This window comes from Zootoca vivipara, chromosome 1, assembly GCF_963506605.1.
Source record: "Zootoca vivipara chromosome 1, rZooViv1.1, whole genome shotgun sequence".
NCBI lineage: Eukaryota > Metazoa > Chordata > Lepidosauria > Squamata > Lacertidae > Zootoca > Zootoca vivipara.
In genome coordinates this window covers 43,630,614-43,655,799 of record NC_083276.1, presented here as the reverse complement: position 1 = coordinate 43,655,799, position 25,186 = coordinate 43,630,614, and the positions used below count along the sequence as shown (strand labels likewise).

The 25,186-nt window shown below is 42.7% G+C and overlaps 1 protein-coding gene across 1 annotated transcript in view; it reads left to right on the top strand.

Moving 5' to 3' along the window:
• Window positions 1-23,878, top strand: part of LOC118083582 (cytosolic phospholipase A2 epsilon) — a 46,492-nt gene extending 22,614 nt beyond the window's left edge. The window contains exons 8-20 of the mRNA XM_060283018.1: window positions 18-252; window positions 3,499-3,589; window positions 5,049-5,086; window positions 6,460-6,619; window positions 9,173-9,309; window positions 10,422-10,644; window positions 11,742-11,856; window positions 15,540-15,677; window positions 16,605-16,712; window positions 17,531-17,722; window positions 19,935-20,101; window positions 20,850-21,036; window positions 22,140-23,878. Coding sequence (XP_060139001.1) covers window positions 18-252; window positions 3,499-3,589; window positions 5,049-5,086; window positions 6,460-6,619; window positions 9,173-9,309; window positions 10,422-10,644; window positions 11,742-11,856; window positions 15,540-15,677; window positions 16,605-16,712; window positions 17,531-17,722; window positions 19,935-20,101; window positions 20,850-21,036; window positions 22,140-22,363 — 2,015 coding nt within the window. The 3' untranslated portion in view covers window positions 22,364-23,878. The remainder of the gene's footprint in view (window positions 1-17; window positions 253-3,498; window positions 3,590-5,048; window positions 5,087-6,459; window positions 6,620-9,172; window positions 9,310-10,421; window positions 10,645-11,741; window positions 11,857-15,539; window positions 15,678-16,604; window positions 16,713-17,530; window positions 17,723-19,934; window positions 20,102-20,849; window positions 21,037-22,139) is intronic.
• The last annotated feature ends 1,308 nt before the right edge of the window (window positions 23,879-25,186 follow it).

Sequence of the window (25,186 nt, the reverse complement as noted above, 5' to 3'; positions counted from 1 at the left end):
ACCCTACCTATCTGTAGAAAGAAAATTCACTCTTTCCGTGGGGGGATCCCATGAAGAAGCTCAAAACCTCACGTTGCGCACTTGGCTTTGCCGTGCTGCTCCTGCTAAATTTCACTACGTCAAATATAACCAATCAGAATTGGATATTGAACTGCCAAGGCGACAGCTTATTAGGGTATGTTGGTTTTTTTTTTGTCTCCATAATAAGGCTGAGGGACTCTATAATGAGGCTGAGCCACAGACATTCGTCAGGTAGGAGCCAGGAGACACCAGGGGTGAGAGCTGAGGCAGTGAAGCCAGAGGACACACCAAGAGGCACAATGAGTCAGTGCTGGGCAAGACTACCCTTGCCAGCCTGAACTGGAAACCTTTATAGAAAAGCCCTTCCTGGTGAAGAGAGCCAGTGGCTAGTCTTGGGTGGGCCAAGACATTCGGTCCAGTATACCTGAAGGAGCATCTCCACCCCCATCGTTCTGCCCGGACACTGAGGTCCAGCGCCGAGGGCCTTCTGGCAGTTCCCTCACTATGAGAAGCCAAGTTACAGGGAACCAGGCAGAGGGCCTTCTCGGTAGTGGCGCCCACCCTGTGGAATGCCCTCCCACCAGAGGTCAAAGAGAACAACAATTACCAGACCTTTAGAAGGCATCTCCAGGCAGTCCTGTTTAGGGAAGCTTTTAATGTTTGATGGATTTCTGTATTTTAATATTTTGTTGGAAGCTGCCCAGAGTGGCTGGGGGAACCCGGCCAGATGGGCGGGGTATAAATAATATATTATTATTATTATTATTATTATTATTATTATTATTATTATTATTCCAGTAACTGGGAAAAGTCTCTCCTCCTTACAGAAGGGAGGGGTTGTGAACGGAAGCCGCTCCCGCGTTGGCAAGGGGGCATGTTGGCCCCTTGCCTTACCTGCCCTTGCTGTCGCACCACGCCTCCAGTAGCCAGCCAATGGGGCTGGCTCTGGGGCGGGGTTTAGCTGCACTTAATGCAGCCGTGGCAGTTCCCTGCCTCCATTTTGTGCCAGGTTTTCCGTCGGATCTCCCACCCACCCTCTGTTTAGGTCATTCTTTGCTTTAGCATTGCTACGGACTTCGGATGATTGCCTTGGTTGCCCATGGGGTCTGGTAGGAGTTTTTTGTCCATTTGGCAAATTGGCTCACGCCTCTTGGTTTTTTTCGCCTACCTCATAGCAAATCATCACAACTTTATTGGTGGTTAGGCATTGGTATATCTGTGATGTGTCGGAGGGGGCAAGGTTCGGGCCATTGCCTACCCCTCCATCTTTAGGGTATTCCGTTAAAGGAATCCGGCGGTCATGGATCCCGTCCGATGCCCTGCTGGTGGCTAGGGCCATGGCATGATCCCTGGTGGCATCAGGGGGAGCTTCCAGTTATATTTGCATCAACAGGCTCCACCTTCTGGTTGCTAACCTTTGATGACTCCACGCTGAGCGGGGGGAGTCATCTAGTCTATTCAATCCAATGCCTAAGCCAGTGGTTCCCAACAGGTGGTCCGGGGACCCCCAGGGGTCCGCGAGCTATGCCAGAGGGGTCCTCAAGATCCTATTAGAATAAAAAATATATTAAATATATTTCGTATGATAACAGATTTTTTGTTTTGGCCGCTTCCTGCATGAGCAGAGTCTAGCACAAAACTAGAATTAGATAGAGGCAGTAGTTCTGCTGTATGCCGCAAGGACTACAAGAAACTTGGAGATAAGGCAATGAAAAAGATCCTTCCATTTGCAACCACATATCGGTGTGAGCAAGCATTTTCTTCCATGTGTTTCATGAAAAACAAATATAGGAATCGGCTCGACATGCGGTCGGATTTCAGAGTGAAAGTTTCAAGTTTGGAACCTAATATTTCAGAAATAATGGACTCAAAGGACAGATTTAACTCATCTCATTAAGAACTGAAAATTAAAACTAACTGTATACTGATGGAGTACTCTGTTGTAACTGTAAAAAACGTATAAATATAAAATATAAAAAGACTCTTAATTTGGCTCTCATTTTTTAATTTTAGGATTAGGAATTAATGGGGGTCCTTGTCACAATAGCGGCTCGATGAGGGGTCCTTGAGAAAATTTTGTTGGGAACCCCTGGCCTAAGCCAATACCACTCACATGCTGTAACCAATAGAGTTGTGGCCTTTTTTCACCCATTAACTTAAATACATTGTGTCCTTGTGTCCTGGGCTGTTCAGAAAGTGGTGGTGGGGGATGAGTGTTCAGACCCCTGGGCTCTCACTTGTGGGGTGCCTCAGGGTTCTGTCCTCTCCCCCATGCTTTTTAACATCTACATGCAGCCGCTGGGAGAGATCATCAGGGGGTTTGGGCTGGGTGTTCATCAGTATGCGGATGATACCCAGCTCTACCTTTCTTTCAAATCAGAACCAGTGAAGGCAGTGAAGGTCCTGTGTGAGTGCCTGGAGGCGGTTGGAGGGTGGATGGCGGCTAACAGATTGAGGTTGAATCCTGACAAGACAGAAGTACTGTTTGTGGGGGACAAGAGGCGGGCAGGTGTGGAGGACTCCCTGGTCCTGAATGGGGTAACTGTGCCCCTGAAGGACCAGGTGCGCAGCCTGGGAGTCATTTTGGACTCACAGCTGTCCATGGAGGTGCAGGTCAATTCTGTGTCCAGGGCAGCTGTCTATCAACTCCATCTGGTACGCATGCTGAGACCCTACCTGCCTGCAGACTGCCTAGCAAGAGTGGTGCATGCTCTAGTTATCTCCCACTTGGATTACTGCAATGCGCTCTACGTGGGGCTACCTTTGAAGGTGACCCGGAAACTACAACTAATCCAGAATGCGGCAGCTAGACTGGTGACTGGGAGCGGCCGCCGAGACCACATAACACCGGTCTTGAAAGACCTGCATTGGCTCCCAGTACGTTTCTGAGCACAATTCAAAGTGTTGGTGCTGACCTTTAAAGTCCTAAATGGCCTCGGTCCAGTATACCTGAAGGAGCGTCTCCACCCCCATCGTTCTTCCTGGACACTGAGGTCCAATGCCGAGGGCCTTCTGGTGATTCCCTCATTGCGAGAAGCCAAGTTGCAGGGAACCAGGCAGATGGCCTTCTCGGCAGTGGCGCCCGCCCTGTGGAATGCCCTCCCACTAGAGGTCAAAGAGAAAAACAGCTACCAGATTTTTAGAAGACATCTGAAGGCTGCCCTGTTTAGGGAGGCTTTTAATATTTAATCAATTTTTTTATTCTTCTGTTGGAAGCCGCCCAGAGTGGCTGGGGAAACCCAGCCAGGTGGGCGGGGTATAAAGAATAAATTATTATTATTATTATTATTTATTATTTATTATCTTTATTATTATTATCTTTATTTCCTCAAGCGGGTGGCGGATTCTCGGCTCACAACCTTCAAGTGCCCAGGGAGACACTTTCTCCTCATGGTTTACCACCAAGCAGCTGGTTCCTAGTTTCAGCCTCAGAAAATATCAACTACTTTAGATGTTTTTCTCCTAGTGATGAATTTCATTTTATATGCAGGCGTCCCCAGAGACGAATGAGTCGGTGACTGTTCCCCTGAACACTCTTCCTATACAAGAGCAAGTGACAATACCACCGGTGAGACTTCCTATTGACTTCTAGGGACAAAAAAACCCCCCCGCATCAACACTTTTTCAAATAATGGGACAATATTGAGTGCATTCACACCAAGAAAAACCTCCCCATGTTAACTCTTTCTTGCCATTCACTTGAAGTAAAGCTTTCCTATGAATGTGGCCCACATTGTCCGATTTATATTTAGCTAGAGTCTGAATTATGTTAATGCTTTTGGCACATTTCAGCACCAAATGCAGGGCCACATGGATAAGAAAGTTTCACAATTTCCTGCCTGCCATAAATGATTGTGTAAACTAATCCATACTTTCATTATCACTCAAACCAGGACAGTTAATATTTATTTAATTTGCTTGATTTGAAAACAGACTTTTTATCTTTCTCCCTTCCCTCTCCCCCTATCTCTTTACAAATGAAGATCTGTACAAATAAATCTGCACTTATCCCAAGTTCATGCTCATCACCCAGTAGATATTTTATCTATTCGCATCACCAATTTTTAACTTCATAATAAGGTTCTTTCATTATTTGGGCCACTGTTTGGGCCATTGTATCAATGCATTGTTCTACCGGTATTTTGAGATTCTGATCTACTTAAAAATACAATTTTGGGAATGCAGGTCCAATTCTGCATGGTTAAGTTGAAGATCGCAATTGCCACCTAATGTATTTTGGGTTACTTTTGGGGAGAAGTGGGTGGCGCTGTGGTCTAAACCACAGAGCCTAGGGCTTGCTGATCAGAAGGTTGTCGGTTCGAATCCCCACGGCGGGGTGAGCTCCTGTTGCTTGGCCCCTGCTCCTGCCAACTTAGCAGTTCGAAAGCACGAAGTGCAAGTAGATAAATAGGTACCGCTCTGGTGGAAAGGTAAATGGCATTTCCGTGAGCTGCTCTGGTTCGCCAGAAGCGGCTTAGTCATGCTGGCCACATGACCCAGAAGCTGTACGCTGGCTCCCTCAGCCAGTAAAGCAAGATGAGTGCCGCAACCCCAGATTCGTCCGCGACTGGGCCTAATGGTCAGGGGTCCCATTACCTTTTTAAAACCACAGAGGAATTTAAATACTTTCTGGAACAGACAGAAATGAATACTCAAATGCCCCTTGGTACTTAACAATATGTGTTAAAGCTGAACTGAACTGAATGTATCTCCACCCAGAATTTGCAAAATTTTCTGTCCACTAATGAAGGGAGATCATTTTTGCATCTTTTGGGGTGTCTGCCACCCAGCAGATACTTGTATTTCTATTTAAGCAAATGATGGGACTAATCCCTCAGCATCTCATTAAAGTGTATATTTAAAAAAACAAATTTGACCCAAACTTTGGCCTCCCCCACCAAATGTTTGCCCACTCCCTTAATCTCTTTTTTTTGGGGGGGGGGAGGGTCTTCCTCCAGACATTCAAAATTCAAATGTAAACATTCATTTCATCCCTCATGTATGTATTTTTGATTATTTTTTTCCAGAACAAAACATTTGATTTGAGTGTGAAGTCAAAAGATTGGTAAGAAAACCTCTTCTAAATCTGAGCCTCCCCAGTCACATGTATTTCCCATCACTCCTGATCTACTTTGCTTTTATATGGAAACTCACAAACCTACGATGTTTTGAATGTCTGGCTTGAGGTGAATTAACACTGAAAACCATAATGTGTAAATGTAAGAAGCACATGCACCATCAAAGCAATTTGGTACCAAGTTTTTTTTAACCATTTGTTGTCCAGGTCATCTGCCTTGAGAAATGGTTCTTAAGATGCATAGCAATTACGTGGACTAAATGAGACACAATCCAACTGTTACGCATAATGATTTCCATAGGTTTAAGCACACTTATTTATCTTCTGGATTTTGTCCATTGCATTTAAGTGTGTTCAGATTTTAACAAAACCACATTATGGGCATTGCTCAGAAAACATTGCTCACTGGAAGCACATAGCTGCCAAGTCTCCCGTATTCCCCGGGAAATCCCCGTTTTTCCAGCTGTTCCTAGCTGAAAAAACGGATTTTTTTGTTTTTCCCCGGTTTATTCTGGCGCGGCGGCCATTTTGGAACTGGGCAAAGCAGAATCAAAAGTCACTTCTGAGCATGCTCTGCCCAGTTCCAAAATGGCGGCAGCGCTACTTCCGGCCCAGTCCCTTATTTCTCCAACAGCAACTTGGCAGGTATGTGGAAGCATATGCTCAGTCTTCCCTCCCCTTTCTTTTTTCCATCAAAACTTTGAGCTTGAGCCACCACTTGCCTGCCTTTTTATTTACATCCTGCTTATACAGCCAGCAACATGCACCTGGTCCAGGAGGTGGCACTGCTGTCAGATTCCTCCTCCGTTGTCTAGGTGTTGCTGTTGTAAAACTAACTCATTGGGGAGGAGGGTGGAGACGTAACTTGGGTAGAGCAACAGCATAAATTTAAGGCTCATCCAACACACACGTAAAGCACATGACTTCCCCCAAAGAATCTTGGGAACTGTAGTTTAAGGGAACTTGTGGGGGTTGTAGCTTTGTGAGGGGAAAACTATGGTTCCCAGGATTCTCTGCAGGGAGTCATGTGCCTTGAATGTACATTGGATGTGTTGTAAAGATATGGCGCTGGTTAGCTCTGCCTGTCACTGGCTCTGGCTCCTCTTCCTGTTTGCTTTCCATTTTGTCAGCCGCGTTGGACAGCAGCCACCCCTGAAAGCAACCTATTCAGTTTGTTTAAAAAGCAGCTTTGGGTTCAGCATGGGGTAGGGGCAAGACTGCTACTGCTACGTTCTACCCTAATGGTTAGGAAAAAAACACCTTGTGCACACATGTGCACATGCGAGGAAATGTTTCTTTGACAGATTGCAGCAGATGTAGCAGCCTTTAAAACTGTCTGCATAAATTTCTCTTGGCCTTAGGACTCAGGGCCTGCTTTGTAAAAGGCCAAAAGATCTTGATGTGCGTCTAGGATATGATCTGTGCTCAGATGAAAAGAATTTCCTACAGAAACGGAAGAAAGTGGTTGCTGCTACTCTGAAAGGTCTTCTTCATTTAGACCAAGGCCTGAAAGACCATGAAGTAAGTGGATCACAAGAGTGCCATTTTCTCCCTACAGACCTTGGTATCTAGTGCTGCACCTAAGTATTTTTAGACACTGGTTTTATGATGGGAAATTGGCTGTGTGGTGTTAGTCCTGTGTATTTCTTCACTACTACAAAATGTTGTGACCCAGCCTTGCTGCATCTTAGAACCTCCTTCTTATCCTGCTAATGAGGCCCTGGACTTATTTATTTTATTAAATGGAGCTTTAACATGCCTTTCGGAATAAATTATGCTGCCAAGGCAGTTTGTATGTGTCAGCAAAGCAATACAGTACAGTGGCACCTCGGTTCAAGTACACAATTGGTTCCAGAAGTCTGTACTTAACCTGAAGCGTACTTAACCTGAAGCGAACCTTCCCATTGAAAGTAATGGAAAGTGGATTAATCCGTTCCAGACGGGTCCGCGGAGTACTTAAACTGAAAGATCTCAAACCGAAGCGTACTTAAACCGAGGTATGACTGTAACTGTAGCGATCCTTTGAAGCCCCTTCTACCCCGACGGGAACTTGGGTAAAGCCAGGGGCTGTCTTGGAGCTTAGCAATACAGTACAAGTAGGCTGCCACCACTCCCAGTCGTGCTATTACTTAGAAGGTTTAGGGAGACTCCTTCTGCCCCTTATCTGGGTTGCATGGTTTGGCTCACAATTTATAACCCAATTAGCAACGAATGTCTAGTAGCGTCTGAAGGGTCTGGCTCTGGATTCAGCTTCACTCATTCAAAGGCAAGTAAGACCAACCAAGGAATACTTTTCAGCATTTATTGTAACTAAAATTCCTTATAAAGAGGGTGCACGTTTCTTACAAAGCATACAAATAGAAACAAAACCTTAATTGGCATTACTATTTAACGTACTCACACATAAAAGTTCCGTCTTAAGATTAAATTACAAAGTCTCTCCCTCCGTCCCTGCACTCCAACAAGGGGCATGGCAAACCCTCTGGCAGACTTCCAGCAATCTTCTCAACAACGGACATTTGCTTCGACAAAGGTTGCCAAGGCAGGGCCATTTGCACCTCTAGACGCCCGGTATATCTCCTCATTAACCCCACGAGGTATTGCGATTTTAAACCAATGGAAGGGATACCTTAATCAGTCAAGATCCAATGATTAAAGACCTAGCTCCTAATTCGGCATAGCAAAACAAGGTAATACAACTGTGAGAACGTTGATTCACAAAGGCCCTGGGATATGAGCCCCTCCCTAATTTCCCCAGCTGTAGGGGAGTTAACTTTTAGCATCATACTCCCAGATAACATCTTTCTTCCAGGCGGCAATAAATCACATCCAAGCAATTAAGGAAAACCAAGAGGGGAACGTTTCTCTTTGAAGGGGAACGTTTCTCTTTGATTTTTTTTTAAAATATATTTTATTAATTTTCCAATTAAAACCAATTATATCACATTCATTATTTCAAATTATACACATATATATATCAATCAAGCCGAATGTTATGCCAAATCGTCTAAAGAATTTTTTATTTGGGTTCCCATGCTTCAAGAAATTGGGGATTCCTCGCAACCGTCCACTGCCGTCTTTTTTCTAAAGTTCAAATCGTCCTCCAAGTTCATAATAATCCAGATCTTCCCCTTACAGTCACATAGATGTTTTCCACTTTCAACCGATTGTTTCCTAGCTGCTGAGATAAATATCAAACAAGGTTTCACAAATGTTCTTTCTCCTGTGTGGGTTAATCAGTCCAGCCTCCCCATAAATCTTCTTAGTCTGGAGCTCCCTGTTGCGTCGAAGCAGCGCCATCTTAAAAAGCTCAAATCACTTTCGTTTTCTCTCATAGCCATGAAGATTAACGATCTTTATGAAATTTACAGCCTTTCCAGGCAGAAGACCCAAACATCAAACCATAAACTCTTGGTAAATTAATGGATCTCCTTGCCCTATAGCTGAACTTAGCTTCAGGTCGCTGCTCTAATTCAAAGTGCATCACAGCTCATAAATCCTCCGAACGCGTCCAGGACTCCTTCCGTCCGACTAGGGGGGGGGGGGGGCTTTTCTCATCGGCAACTCCACATCTTTAAAAAATATACTCAGTAACAACAGTTTATAAAGTTCAACTCACACAGTCTTTTGCTTCTCTTTCACTCCAAACAAGCCAGGACATCGCGTCTGGGAAGGTACGAAGTCACTCATATGAATAAAAATAAAAAAAACTCAATTCCCTTATCGCTCCGTCCCCATCAATCCTTCTTCCAGATGATATACAGCCTTTAAGGGGAACGTTTCTCTTTGAAGGGGAACCAACACACATTCCCTTCTCCACCTACCAGGATTCTACACCCCTGTTAAGCTACGCAGGGCAAAACCCAAGCTTTAATCCTTACCCAAAATTCCCCTCACACTACAGTAACATTATACAAAAGTAAAAAACAACAACACGTTAGCTCTGCAATCCTATATTTTTTGGGAAGTGGCCATAGGAAACTGGCCTGAGATCTGCACATGAAGGGCAGTATACAAATTTAATAAATAAAATAATAACCAATAAAGAACTGGTTGTTTTCTTGTGCTCAACAGGTGCCTGTGATTGCCGTGACAACTACAGGAGGTGGAATGAGAGCATTAACCGCTATGTATGGCACCCTTTGGGGTCTCCAGAGGCTGAAACTTTTGGACTGTGTTTCGTATATAACAGGCTCATCAGGTACAACATGGTAAGAGAACTTTTTTAAATTGTGATTTGTGTGAGCTACTTGCGCTGAAACCCTTCTTCCAATATTGCATCATTACTTGACTACCAGTGAAATCAGAGGCAATTATTAGTTGATTTCGTAGTGTCTGTCACAATTAAGTAGGTGTACATAGTTCCTCCTTTGGCTTTCTGCACCAGCAAGGAAGTGCTTAAATTTTGCGAAACTGCCAGAACGCCCTTGGTATTGTGAGTCTAGGCAGAACAATTTATCCTCAGTTGCTCTGTGAGTCAGTTGTTTGGTCAGGTCACAAGGCAGGACTAATAATTTGTTACCTGGGAGTGGAGAAATGAGAACAGTGCCTCTCAGTATACGCAGAGTAAATTCCCCCTCTCAATAGCTCAGCGAGTTAATCGGTTTCAAAAGAACACAGTGAGCTGAGCCAAATTTCCTAACGGTCTAATACAGGCATGTCAAACCTGCGGCCCTCCAGATGTTTTGGCCTACAACTCCCATGATCCCTAGCTAGCAGGACCAGTGGTTGGGGAAGATGGGAATTGTAGTCCAAAACATCTGGAGGGCCGCAGGTTTGACATGCCTGGTCTAATACAACACTACTTATGCCTGCTCAGGATTAGGCCCCATTGAGTTCAAGGGGGCTTACTCTCAGGTGAATGAGTATAAAATTGCAGACCAAGATGCTAGAAGTTGGCGGAATAGTCTCTTTCCCCCCACCCCATATCTGAGCGGGAAGAGTGGTGATTTGTTGAAAGTTGATGGGATGCCGATCTGTGTTTTCTTTTAAAAGGACATTTAAGCTAAACTAAAATTAAATAGCATATTTTAGATGATAGGGTGACTGAATTGTTTTTTCCAAAATTTGTCTCAGTTCAAGCATTCAAAGACAATACAGTAGGTTTAACTTTCAAAGATAACATCTGCCTACAAAAGTGAGACAGGAGTGGCGGGGTGGGGAAGAGCCCAGTTCTTTTGAAATTCCACCCACCCCTTACTAGTGAATGGTTGAAAAAAATGTCTTGCAAAAGGTTCTGCACAACACTACTTGTATACTTAACGTGTATTATACAGTCTGGAATAAAAACAAATCATATCTCCTTTCCTCCCCCCCCCCCCAGGACAATGTCAGATTTGTATGAAGATGCTGATTGGTCAAAGAAAGATCTTGGGGAGATCATCAAGAAAGCTCGAATTCAAGCAGCCAAATCTAAAATGAGTGCCTTTTCCTTGGAAAGCCTAAAAGCTTACCATAAGGAGCTATGCCAGAGGACCATAGCAGGATATAAGACATCCTTCATAGACCTTTGGGGACTCATGATCGAAGCCATGCTGAATGATGGGGTATTCTTTGTGTTTGTTTTCAGAAATATTATCTGTTTCTTCCTTCAGAAGTATTTGTATCATCTGAAGATCTCACGGCAGAGGAGAGTAGAATCAATACATTGCCGAATTGATGCACAATGCCATCAAAAAACACAATTGCTAAATCTCACTTACCATTCCCCAAAGCAGGGGCGAAACAAGGCTTTATTTCACCTGGGTCAAAGACCCAGTCTGGCACCCCCTATGCACATTTGCATGCACACGCACATAGACTGGGAGCCTAAATGGCGCACACACCCCAATAGCTATGGCTCTGCCAAAAGCTTGGGTGAAAAACTACTCCCTGCCTGTGCTGCTTTTTCAAGTTTTCTGGTGATGACCACTGATTGCAGCTGAATACTAGGGTTGGCTCTCAGGAGCTGGACAAAGTCAGGATATTTCTGATAGTTCACTTTATTATTAATCATTTTAGCTCCATGCAATTTGCAGTTGGTTCGACAGCCAAAGTCTATTCCCACATTGACTTCGGCAGCAAAATTCCTAAAATATGCGCAGACAGCCGGGAGCCGGGACAGGAGCTTTACAGGATATTTACGGGATATAATCAATTTGGGATAACAGGTGGAAACGGTAACAAAATATGGGGGTTTCCCGTGAAAAAAGGGAGTCTTGGCAGCTATGATCACTAGTGATTCAATTACCTGTCTAGTCAGATTTTGTGCACAAAATGGGAAATGCACCATCTTGTCCTTTGCCTCAGGCAGCAAAATGGCTTGGGCCGCTCCTGTGTAGGGAGGGAACATGTAGCCTTTCCTTCTTTAACCTGTATCATGATTGAAATCCCCCCCTTAAAGGCAGAAAATTCTTAGCTATTTAATTTATTATTATTGTATTTTTACTGCCAGAGAGGGGAGAGGTGCTTGTGCAATGTTTTACCTCAGGTTTCAAAACAACCCAGGCAGCTTTGGGTACTGTGCACCTCGATTTAAGGGCTGGATGATACCATTTGCTGTACACCTGAGGCAGCAAAATGTTTGGGGTCGGCCTTGCAAGTTCCTATTTCCCCCAGATAATCAAATGTATAATGTGTATTTATGTTCCCTACAAAAACTCAGAACAACCACCATAAACTCTCAGATCAACGGCGAGCAGTGAGCAAAGGCCAAAACCCTCTTCCAATCTACTTGGCTGTGAACGTTAAGGACAACGTTACCACAAGAGATTTTAGAGGTAATGTTTTCCCAACCTTTTTCATATTTTAAGTTTGCATGGCAAATTACGTGATCAGGTATGCACATATCAGAGCCAATAAAAAGGGAAAATTCATCTTCTGGTAACCATACAGGGGACTCAAGATGAGCTCAAGCACATTATTCTGATCCTTTCTTCCACACCAGGTATAGTTACAGGTAGGTAGCCGTGTTGGTCTGGGTCGAAGTAAAATAAAAAAATTCCTTCAGTAGCACCTTAAAGACCAACTAAGTTTTTATTTTGGTATGAGCTTTCGTGTGCATGCACACTTCTTCAGATACAGTGAAATAGAAGTCCCCAGGCACTTATGTAGAGAAGGGGTGGGGAGGGGTGGGGATGGGGAGGGGAGATCACTCAGAAGGGTGGTGGAAGTGGGTGATTGACTGACTGATAGCTGTTGATGACCGAAAACGACTGCAAATGGTTTTGCATGAAAAAGCAATGGTTGAGATGGCTGAAGATCGCTTATCATGTATAATGAGATAAGAATCCGATATCTCTGTTCAAGCCAGGTCCCTCCATTGTTTTGAGCTTGGTGATAAGTTGTAATTCAGCAACTTCTCTTTCCAGTCTATTTCTGAAATTCTTTTGTAGTAAGACAGCTACTTTGAGATCTTGTATAGAATGTCCTGGGAGATTGAAGTGTTCTCCTACTGGTTTTTCTGTCTTCTGGTTCCTGATGTCAGATTTATGTCCATTTATCCTTTGGCGTAGGGTTTGGCCTGTTTGTCCAATATAGAGAGCTGAAGGGCACTGTTGGCATTTGATGGCATACACAATGTTAGAAGATGAGCAATTAAATAGTCCTGAGATGGTATGTTGGATGTTGTTGGGGCCAGTAATGATGTTGTCCGGGTGTATGTGGCAGCAAAGCTGGCATCTGGGTTTATTGCAGGCTCTGGTACCAGTGTCCATGTTAAGTCTGGTGGTTGTATTATTGTGGGTGAGGAGTTGTTTAAGATTGGGTGGCTGTCTGTAGGCAATGAAAGGTCTTCCTCCCAGAGCTTGAGAAAGGGAGCTGTCATTGTCCAGGAGAGGCTGTAGATCTCTGATGATGCTTTGTACTGTTTTAACTTGGGAGCTGTATGTGATGACTAGTGGTGTTCTGTTATTTTCTTTTTTGGGTCTGTCTTGCAGCAGGTTCTCTCTAGGTATCAGTCTGGCTCTGTTGATCTGTTGTTTAACTTCATCAGGTGGGTATTTTAGTTCTAAAAAGGTTTGCTGTAGATCTCTTAGGTGAGATTCTCTGTCTGTAGAGTTGGAACAGATGCGGTTGTAACGTAGGGCCTGGCTGTATACGATGGATTGTTTGGTATGTTTGGGATGGTAGCTAGAAGCATGTAGATATGTTTGTCGGTCAGTTGGTTTTCTGTATAAGGTGGTGTCTATACGTCCATCCTGTATTTTTATAGTAGTGTCCAAAAAATGTATTTCTTGCATAGATTGGTTCATTGTTAGGTTGATGGTGGGGTGAAAGTCATTGAATGTCTGGTGGAAGGTTTCCAGGGTCTGTTGCCCATGTGTCCAGATAATAAAAATATCGTCAATGTATCGCAGGTACAAGAGAGGTTTGAGTGGGTAGGAGTTTGGGAAACGTTGTTCTAAATCTGCCATGAAGATGTTGGCATACTGTGGGGCCATGCGGGTGCCCATGGCTGTGCCGCTGATCTGGAGGAACAGGTCATCACCAAATTTGAAGTGGTTGTGGGTAAGGACAAAGTGGCAGAGTTTGGTAGCAAAGTCCGCTGTGGTTTTATCTGAAATGGTGTTCCTTATGGCTTGTAAACCATCATTGTGTGCGATGTTGGTATATAAAGATTCCACATCCATAGTGGCTAGTATAGTATTGTTAGGAAGATTGTTCAAAGATTGTATTTTCCTCAGAAAATCTGTGGTGTCATGTACGTAGCTGGGAGCACTGATAGCATATGGTTTCAGAACAGAGTCCATATAGCCGGAAACACCCACTGTAATGGTGCCAATACCTGAGATGATGGGGCGTCCTGGATTTCCTGGTTTGTGTATTTTGGGTAGAAGATAGAAAGTTCCTGGTCGAGGTTCCGCTGGTGTGTTTGTGAGGATCTGTTCTTGGATGTGTAGGGGTAGCTCCTTGACAATCTTGTTCAGTTCTTTTTTGTATGCTTGTGTGGGGTGATGACAGCTCCACCAGGTATAGGGAACCTTTGGCCCTCCAGATGTGGTGGAACCAGGGCTTTTTTCAGCTGGAACTCGCTGGAACTCAGTTCCGGCACCTCTCAGATGGGCTCCATTGCCATTATAAGAGAACAAGGGAGGTGTTCATGGTGAGTTCCAGCACCTCTTTTTTCTAGAAAAATAGCACTGGGCTTGCATCATACCTGGCCACTGGCCTTGCTTTCTAGAATTGATGGAAACTGTCGTTCAGTCACATCTGGAGGACCCAAAGTTCCCACTACATGATACAATTGCGCCAGCACCCTTCCAGATTGTGATGAAGGATAACTGGTGACACCATCTTAACTTTACCCTACAAGTCATTTATTAGACCTAGAATGGCCACCTGTTGAAACAGGATACTGTACAGGATTAGGTGGTCCTTTGACCCAATCCAATAGGGATCTTCATATGTTCTTAACCAACTGTGTAGATTTAAAGGAACTTTCCATTGTCACAGTTTCTGGAAGGGCAGCCATGTTAGTCCGTCTGTCCTGAGGCACCCTTGAAGGCTAAGACACTTATTATGGCATAAGCTTTCATGGACCATTGTCCACTTTACCAGATGTATACAACCTTATTCTGAGTGGCAAGTACATAAATATGTGGTGTGTATATTTTAGGGAGTAGGGTGTAAACAGTGAGGTCAAAAGGCAAGGAAATGCAGAGAAGTATTGACTGTGATAATTACTTGATTGACAGTGAACATTCACAGTAAAACGGTGGTTGATAATACAAACATCCTGGGATTGATAAGCCAGTCAACACACACATTGTGATAAAATCGATTCTGCTATAGCACTGAACCCTTGATTCAACGGTTGTCCTTTCACTGTAGGACAGGCAGTGATCCTATATATACACTCCCTGGTGTATCTACAATAGAATGCAGCAGTGACATCCTCTTCCTTCTCACGGTGCCACTGCTGCTTGCTGGGATTGGGGCCAAGGCAGGGGGAGGCAGCAGCGAGGGCAGGGGAGCTATGGGCCACCCCAACCCGGAGCTCCTCTGATCTCTCAGCCTCCTCGTCCTGGAATGTGCAGAGCCACAATCAGGAGGGCACCCTTACTGCTCTGTCCCTTTCGCATGCTGCTGCTGATGCATGCATAAGGTCAGGGAAACAGAAGGCAATCAACCATTGTTTTATACTTTTTAAATATTGCGTTTGGCCCATGAGGAAGACCTTGGCTTGGAATGTGTTGGGCTGAATAAAACACTGCTTTGTGCATCTAAACACTTCCTTGTGCATCTTGTGTATTTCCTTCTTTTCATTTTCCTGTAGGTGTTAAAAAGCAGGGTTGCGGAAGTTGTTATTTAAATACCTAATCCTTTTTGATGAACACAAATTATGAGCTTAATCAAAACTGAAAATAAGCATAATCCCCGCATGCGATTACTTTCAACTAAGAAAGCTTCCCGTTCTCTTTCCGTAGTATAGTAAATGTGTTGATTGTTGGCTTCCTTGCAGAGTGGGTAGAGTTCACACCATATGAGGTGGGCTTCCTAAAATATGGAGCGTTTGTTCGTGCTGAAGATTTCGGAAGTGAGTTTTTCATGGGGCACCTGATGAAGAAGCTCCCAGAATCAAGGATCTGCTTTATGCAAGGTGACTTTTTATGCATTCGGTAATGCTGGTACAGCCTGTGCTAGTTGAGGAAAAGGGGGGAATGCTGATGTGTATCAGGTTTCTGTTACATTTCCACACTCACTGTGTCTTTTGTTTTCATTGCATTATGACTCCCAGGGGTGGAAGCAAACTTTAAATTCTATATACCATGCTTAAATGATAAAGAAAGGCAAATTCCATTATATGGAAGTGAGACAGAAATGAATCTGCCAGTATCATAACAACCTTTTACAAATCTATAGTCTAGCCACACTTCAAAATACAATTCCGGTCACCCCATAGCATAAGAGGAGCAATGGTGGATCATATCACACACCCATCTAATCCTGCATCCTGTTTCTAAGAGTGACCAACAAAATGCCTGCTACCAGCAAATGACATTTAGTGGCATACTGCCTCTGAAGATGGAGGTTCTATACAGACATTACATCTAGCAGTCTGGTGCAGCAGAGCTTTTTAAACGTTACTGTTTTCAGTTTACCAACTCTCCTCGTCCTCCTCCTCCTCCTTTGCAAATTGTTAGTGTTCCTCATTCTGTGTAGTCCTATAGCCAAGTATTACATCAATGTAGCCTTGGGGAGATGGTGGTAGTTCAAAATATCTGGAAGACGCCGGGTTAGGAAGACCACATGAATTGTTTCAAATGCAGCAGTAAACAAGCCAGCTGGTCCTGGGCCAGGAAAACCCTGAAACAAGTCACAACAGGAATATATATAAATTCAAATGAAATGTAATTTGAAATCTGGAATATCAACTACATTTGCATACCAGTTTAAATTGTGCCACGGTTTTGGCCCAGAATAAGAGGGTTGAGGTAGATAATTTGCTGGAGCAGCTTCCAGTTCAGGATAAAGTTTTGAGGGGAGGGGAGAATGCTTCTACTTCATTTGTCTCTTTCTTTCACAGGGATGTGGAGTAGCATATTTTCCAAGAATCTGTTGGATGCCTGGCATGCAGCTGACAATTCAGAGGACTTCTGGAACAGGTGGACCCAAGATAATATCACTGAAATTGGTAAATTATAGTTCACGTTCCATGTGATTTTTGATGTAACCATATATATACCAGATTGGTTTGGGGGCTGGCCTCTTGCTGCATGGAAATACCTCATTCTGAACTTTGCAATGCAAGTGCTTTGTGGAGGTGCAACTTCAGCACCCAGTTTCAGTTCCTCACAAGATTACCTTGCTCCAGAATGGTCGATGCTCATGTCTGAGCGTACTCCTATACATGGTTGGCAGTCTGAATGTGCCTTTCATTTTCACCCACCTTGCACACCTGTCCTGCTTCTGTGGTCACTGGCCATTCATGGATATAATGAAATCTTTGCCAACCTGGTGCCTTCCAGATGGCTTGGACTATGTGTCCCGTCAACCCCAGCTAGCTTGGCTATGTTGGCCCAAATAAAATCCAGAAATCAAGCATGCAATTATGGGTATTAGTTTGTTGGTATATGTGTGGATGAAATATTTCAACAGACCTATTGAAATTTTTTATTCCCATGTGCAGTTAGTGGTTCAGAGGAAGTACAGCCATGTTCTCTCTCTTCACTGTGTGTGAGTAATCTACTAGGCCAAGGTTTACTAAAATAATAATGGTACCTATATTTACCCCAAGAGTAAAGGTCAGTTCCTAAAATACACCCACCTTTTAATTAGCTCCTCTGAATCATTTTAAAGCAAACCTATTGTACATCATCCCTATCCGTGTATCTGATTAGTTTAATTAAATTAATCTTTCTTTAGATGAAGAACCTGATTTTTAAAATAATAGGTTGTTCCTCATCCCTTTTCATGTACCTGTTTAGCTTAATTAACTTTGTTGTTCTTCAGATGAAGTACCTGACTTACCGGAGAGACCTCACGAGATGCCGACTCGCATGTTCACTCCAGCAGGCAGCCTTTCCAATGCTCTACGGGATATTTTGACAGACCGTCCAGCGGTGTCAAAGTACCATAATTTTTTAAAAGGGTTCCAACTGCACAATGAATATGCGCAGGATCTACAGTTTTCTAAGTGGAAAGGTAGCATAAATTTCTTTTGGAAATAAACCATTTGCATAGCATAGGCTAAATCAATTACATTTTTTCCTCTTCAAAGAAAATTCACTACTGTCATTATTATTGCATCACTGCTCCAACTGTTGTGCTTTGAGAGAGAGAATGAATGGGCCAGGATGGAATGCAAGGGGATAGTGGAAACTGCAATTACTCCTACTAGGTGAAGAGACTCTTTCCTTGTTTTCATCTGCAGCTCTGAAATGGTTCCTCACCTCTGGCACATCATTGCATATGGCAGCAGCTGCTGCTGCTACCACTCTACATAACTGAAGCCAGCTCTCAGAACTAGTACAAAGGGTGTAGAGTCCTTTTGAGTTAGTACTGTGCATAGCTGCCAAGTACCCCGTATTCCCCGGGAAACCCCTGTTTTTCCTTACCATTTCCCAGCGGTCTCCCGTTTGAGCTCCTCTCCTGTAACTCTCCCTTAAATCCGCTCCTGCTGGCAGCCATTTTTCTGGTGCCGGTTTGCCCATCTATGGGCACCAGAAAATGGCCGCCGCTGGCACCGGAAATAGCTTCTACACATGCCCGGCAGCCATCTTAGGGGTGGCCACATGGTGGTGGCCATCTTGGAGGTGGCCACCGCCATGCGGCCACCCCAAGATGGCCGCCGGACAACTTCCGCTGCTGATCCCGTATTTTTCTGCGGGAGACTTGGCAGGTATGGTACTGTGTGGAGTGTGCCTGACCCTGAGCAGGTGACCTGTGTTGTGCTGTGCTATGTTGAAAACACTGTTTCCCCGCATCCTGCAGGGGGGATGATCCCAAATTGTCCAGTATGACTTTTGGATCTCCACTGGCCTCCAGATGTTTATTACTATTACTACATCTACAATGTAAACTTCAAGTCATTTTTAGCAGGCTTCACGTGATAGTTGCAAGTTGCTTTCTACAGGTGTAGCTGAATGCTAAGTTGTTTCTTTAACGAGGCCTGAAACGTGTGTGAGCCATCAAGCTTGAATGCAGGGACTTCTGTGTGTTTGGAAAGCCACAATACAAGGCTCATGTGCAGATTCTGGGGATATGGCTTGGCGGGCACACAACAGGGAAGTGTTCACACCCCTGTCTTCCATCTGCTATTAACCCTAGGCTTAAAAAGAGGCCCAGGCAGGAATTTTCCTCCAGAGAAATTGGGCCTCTCTGGGTTTTTTGCCTGACTCATAGCCGTTGTCACAACTTGTTGGCGGATAAGGCATTGGGTTGGATCCTTAGTCAAGGCAGAAGGCTGGGTTTGGGAGTCTACCCTCTGGCTCCAAAGAATTGGGATACCCCATTAAAGGGGTCCAGAGGGAGGTGCTTCTATCCAGATGGGGCCAATGAGCCACAGCACCCCCCTTCCATGAAGAGATCACCCCAATTTGATGTATGTCATTCTTGACCCAGGATTAACCGTGCCAAACAATCAGCAGACAGGTTGGATGATTCGGAATACACATCCAATGCCTAAGCCAAAACCTACTAACATCTGGGGTCAATAAGGTTGTGGCCTGTTTAAATCCCAGGGTGTTTGTCCTGTGAGTATTCCACCTTTCCAAACTTGCTCCCTGGTGTGGGCGATCACTTCCAACCTGTACAAAATGTATGTGTACATAAATACAGGATGCAGACTGTATGTGTATGTACTAGAAGAACATAGAGGTCAAAGACATCTGAAGGCAGCCCTGTATAGAGAAGTTTTTAATGTTTGATGTTTGTGTTCTTACATCTGTTTAGACCAGGGATTCCCCAAACTAAGGCCCGGGGGCCAGATGCGGCCCAATCACCACCTAAATCCGGCCCGCGGACGGTCCAGAAATCAGCATGTTTTTACATGAGTAGAATGTGTCCTTTTATTTAAAATGCATCTCTGGGTTATTTGTGGGGCATAGGAATTCATTCTCCCCCCCCCAAAAAAAATATAGTCTGGCCCCCCACAATGTCTGAGGGACAGTTTGCTGACCCCTGGTTTAGACCCAGAGTGGTTGGGGCACCCCAGTCAGATGAGTGCGGGACAAATAATAAAATTATTATGTGGAGCAAGACCAGCAAATGTGATTTGTTCTTCTTTGCCACATCTGTTGTCTTATTGGTGCTAGTTTTTTTGATAAAATTATTTTTTCTGAAGGGGAGCAGAAAGGCGATTACTTCTGGATTTTGTTGGTTCTTTTTATTTTAAAGTCAATGCCTTGTTTTGTAGATACTGTGCTTGATGAATCCCCTAATCAGTTGAGAGATTCAGCAGATCACCTGGAGCTGGTGGATACAGCATTTTTCTTTGATACCAGTTGCCCTCCACTTCTGAGACCAGAGAGGAAAGTTGATGTCATTCTGCACTTCAATTACACTGGAGGATCACAAGCTAAGGTTAGATGGGTATATTAATTTTTTACAATTATTAAACCTTTTTGAAAGATAATCCAAATGTATGTATTTAAAACAATATCCAGAAATTAATAACTATTATTATTATTATTATTATTAAAGTTCTAAACAATCCAATTAATATCATAATTCAAAACCAAAGGAGGTCTGCCACAACATGAGGATTAAAATGGTCTTTTAATTCATCATCAAAAAGATCTCAACTTTCCAGGTTTGGAGTCAGCTATTTCTGTAGTCAAGAAAAGTGCAATTTATTTTGGGAAAAAATCATATGCTACTAGCCCAAATTTGGTTGCAAAAATTTAAATGTTTACTGTTCACATTTCTCATGATTCTTATTGATGCTGCTGGTTTGATTTAAAAAAAAATAAAGGTGTAAAAGTATAGGAGAGGCAAATTGATATTGAATTTAAGTGCTTTAAAGTTAATAAACATGCCTTTAGGTTTAAGTTGTGTTTTTCTTAAGTCTGTTTAAGATTTGGTTTAGAAAAAAGTTATTAAAAAAAATAAATGTTGCTGAAGTCAGTTTCAAAGTTTCCTTTTAGCTCTAGTGGTTCCCTCTCATGACAAATTAAATGCCTATTTTGACAGTATGGATAGTTTTCTGTATCTTGTTTTGCATCCCCTCATGATCGCATTATGATTTCAAATGAAATTACTGCTTGTCAAGAACTCCACGGTTGGTTTCTTCTTTGGCCCCTGCTAAAAATGCTTCATTTTGCAACCGTAGCCTTTAGAGCGGGCGTCTACATACTTCACAGAGCAAGGAATACCATTTCCCAACACTTTGCTGAATGATGAAGAAAAGAAAAATCTAAAGGAGTGCTACGTGTTTGAAGATGCACACAACCCAGATGCTCCCACCGTGATTTATTTCCCACTAGTGAATGACACCTTCCAAAGATATCTTGCACCCGGTGAGTTAATGGCAGTCAATATATAACAGAAAGAACCTTTATTTCAAGTACTTCATCCAAAACAGATTTTACACAACCCCAAATTTCTTTGAGAAAGTCCTACTGGTTTTAATGAGAAATGTGTTTTGGTTTGTGACCTTACAGCTCAGTCTTAATCATATTCAAAAGCAAGTGTGATAGAGTTCAATGATTTCCTAGCTAGCATGCTTTATCTTACAATCTGATACTTCATTTAAATCGTTGCACAATGATTAGGGTGGATTTTTCCTCAATTAAGATCTTAGACCATATTTTTATAGTGAGGTGAGGTTAGGTAGGCTTGGGATATTTATTTTTGTAGGGCAATTCCATGAGTACTGAAATCATAATCTGGGACTGGGGGGAATTTTATACATCAGAAGTGTAAATTTTGGACATTTGTTTTCCAATCAGAAATAATAATAATAATAATTATAATAATAATAATAAATATGTTAGCCACTTTCTCTTGCCCAAGATAACTCAAAGCAATTTACAACCCAAAAAAGCTTTCCACATCCCCACATTTTATTTGAATTATATGAAAATTGCTATATTATTGCTATAATTCCACCTTTCTGCCTTAGCTGTATTTCATCAATAAAATCAATCACACAATTAAACATAATAAAACTATTTGAACATTTCCTGATCATACAGAATAACTATTTTCCTGTGTGGAATTGTTCTGTGGAATCTAATCTTCTGAATGCTTCCTTTTGAAACATTCATTAATTTACTTATTTGACACTTTTGTAATTTTCCCTTCCTCTTGAAGCTCAGAATGGCTTTCTAGCCCCATAGAATAACTGAGGTAGATTAAGTTGTAAACTGAGAGTTGGAATTGGCCTAAGCCGTAGCTTCACATCTAAAAATCTGAGCTTGAGTACCCTACATCCAAGCCAACAGTCTAGTCTTTGAACCACACTCCCATCGGGTCAGGAAGGTCGCCCCCCCCCCCGAAAATTAAATTTAGATAGAGACAGGGTTGCTGCCCTTCCTGGCATGTCTTCTGATTCCACTGGCTAAGTTTTGGAGATGAACTAGCTAAGGACTTGACTCCCTTTTCTTCTTTTCTCCTGTAGGTGTGGAACGTAGCACTGCTGAAATGTCACTGGGCAATGTTGATATCTCTAGTGCCTTTTCTCCATATTCCACAAGACAGGTTTCACTGCAAGACGAGGATTTCAACAAGCTGCTGAATCTAACTAACTACAATGTCCAGAATAATGCAAGCACAATCCTTCATGTTTTGCACAAAGTAGTAGACCAGAAGAAACAGGCCTGGTCATCTCAGGTTGCCTCATGAACACACCTTTCTTGTAGGGATGGGGGGGGGGGGAGAGAAATGAAATTCAGTTCCCATTGAAAGGTGCCAGTTTGCACTTTGCAAAACTATATGCAAACCAAAACACAGCAAGCCTTCAGAATTTGCACTTCTCTGGATTTTGCAATGTAGTTCTCCAGTCAAGTAATCTATACAAAAATCCATATGCTAGGATAAATTATGCATTAAGTGCACTTAATAGTGGAGCAATATATACAAAAGTGCATTACATAAGGGGAAATTGCTTTGTAAAAAGTGTACATTAGGCAAAAATGTACCAAATTGTGTCTTAGAAGAAATCTGCACTAAAATGCTGTTGAATTTTCATGAGTGCTTTAAAAAAAAAATGCAAACTGATGTTGGAAGGTGGATAAATGAACTTAAGACTGAAAGAATGAGAAACTGAAATTGAGAGATTTGCCCATCCCAACTTCCTTGCCAGCTTAAGAAGAAAACTTGTAAGTGGGGAAGAGATCTAATAGCTGATCAAAATACTGTAGTAGTTGGTTTTAAAGGAACTCAAATAATTCAAAACTGACTTCTATTTTTTTTCTTAGTTTTTTCAGCATGGGAGACCTCACCTAGCCCAAGACAAGGACAGATAGCTCTTTCTCGATTGCAATGGTTCTAGTATGTAATTGGCAGGGTGGGATGGGGAGTTCCATCTGTGCTAGAGCCCACAAAAGTTTGGATCATAGCATACAGACCATTGCAATTCCTTCCATATTTTCAGATCGCTTATCATTCAAATGTTTCCCTGTATCCATACATATAGATTCTTTACTATTCTTTTTAAACCAGCCAAGGTAGTTTTCTCACAGTATTTTCTCTAACTCATTTGAAGGGGGTGATTAATCTTCCATCTAGATATTGTTAAGACTAAAGTGTTGTTCTTAATAACTGTGAAATACAGTCCATAACAAAACTTATATAAATGCCAGATTGAAATCATGGTTGAACAATTGAGTTACACCTTGGAGGGTTGTTTATCTCGCAGGCTGCAACCTATATGCCAGGCATCCCCAAACTGCAGCCCTCCAGATGTTTTGGCCTACAACTCCCATGATCCCTAGCTAACAGGACCAGTGGTCAGGGATGGTGGGAATTGTAGTCCAAAACATCTGGAGGGCCGAAGTTTGGGGATGCCTGCTATATGCTCTTATCTGGGAGTAAGTCCCATTGAATTCAGTGGAGCTTCTTGCTGACTCTGAGGAAACATGCAGGATTACACTGTCAAATCTGTCCTCTTACCTAATACTAATTCATTATTGTAGGCACAAAGTTACAGCTACTGTATTTAATCTTTTTGTGTGTGTGTTAATAGGTTACATTTATCTCTTACTCACATGTCTTGTTTTAAGAACTGGTTTCCTGTATGATGGTAGATGTATATAGTCAGCTGAAAAGTTTATGGTTAGGTAACTGCTTTCACGTGAAGAAATGCTAAAATCAAAAGCATGAACAAACAACAATAAAATTTTGCCACCTCGTCACTTCTTTATTTTTTCTGTTCATGAGTTTTGCTTTTCCTGCTGGATGCATGCACTGGTTTGAACTCTTTAATTAGCTTTGGAGTCACACACACATTATTAATATATTGTGTACTTTTTCATTTATAATCTGCCTGTTGCCTCAAGAGGCACTCAACTTCACACACACAATGCTTAAGTATTTATTTTATGAGATCAGTTACTCACTGCAAGGTCCCAGTGTGGGTTACAGCAAAAATATACCCAACTACAAAATATTGACAACCATGAAATGAGAAAAGTGTTTTTTTTTTATTAAAAAAACAGTTCCTTGCCTAAAACAATGTAAAATAATTCCACATATAAAAACATACTACAAATATTTAAAAAGTCTATATACAAAAAGAGTTTAAAATAGTTAAAATACAAAGGCTGACTCAGATTGCTACTAAAAAAGCTTGTTGGAAGAGGGATGACTTCAGGAAGCACCAAAAGGCTCGTAGGCATGGCTCCTAATATTAAACGGGAGAATTCCAAACAGCAGGTGCCACCACACCAAAGTCCCAGTTCCTATATACTGCAGAATACAGTGGTACCTCGGAAGTCAAACGGAATCTGTTCTGGAAGTCTGTTCAACTTCTAAGATGTTCAGAAACCAAGGTGTGATTGGCTGCAGGAAACTCCTGCAGTTTATCGTAAGCTGCATAAGCCACATCGGTCGTTTGGATTCCAAAGAACGTTCGCAAGCTGAACTTTTGGTATTTGGGAGCCAAAACGTTAGACTTTCAAGGTGTTTGGGATCCAAGGTACGACTGTATCGTTATATTGTTAGGCCAATGGCCCATCTAGTCCAGCATCCTGTTCTCAGTAACCAACCAGATGTCTGTAGGAAACCTGCAAGCAAAACATGGGCACAATGGTACTGTGTCATCCTGTGGTTCCCAGCAATGAGTACTCTAAGGCTTTCTGTGGTTTCCAAGGCTATGAAACACATGTATGGTAGTATTTCCACTGCAAATGTATCTCATCCCACAAACTGAAATACGTATTTTGTGGCTCCAGACAACCTGTTTATTGAGCATTCATCCTGATTTATTGCATAAAGTTTTCATAGGGGTTAGGCTACGCCTCACCTTTATTGGGTGTTTGCCCTGATTTGCTTGCAGGATAAGTTACATAACAATAAGCATCCTGATTTGCTTGCAGGGTGTTTACATGCCATCCCTTTAATCATTCTTTCATTTCACATTTGCTTGTCGAGACCCCGAGGCCACCCCCTCACTGATGAATAAGACACAAGGACATGGATATTAGGTTAATGGTTATTGGGCAAATT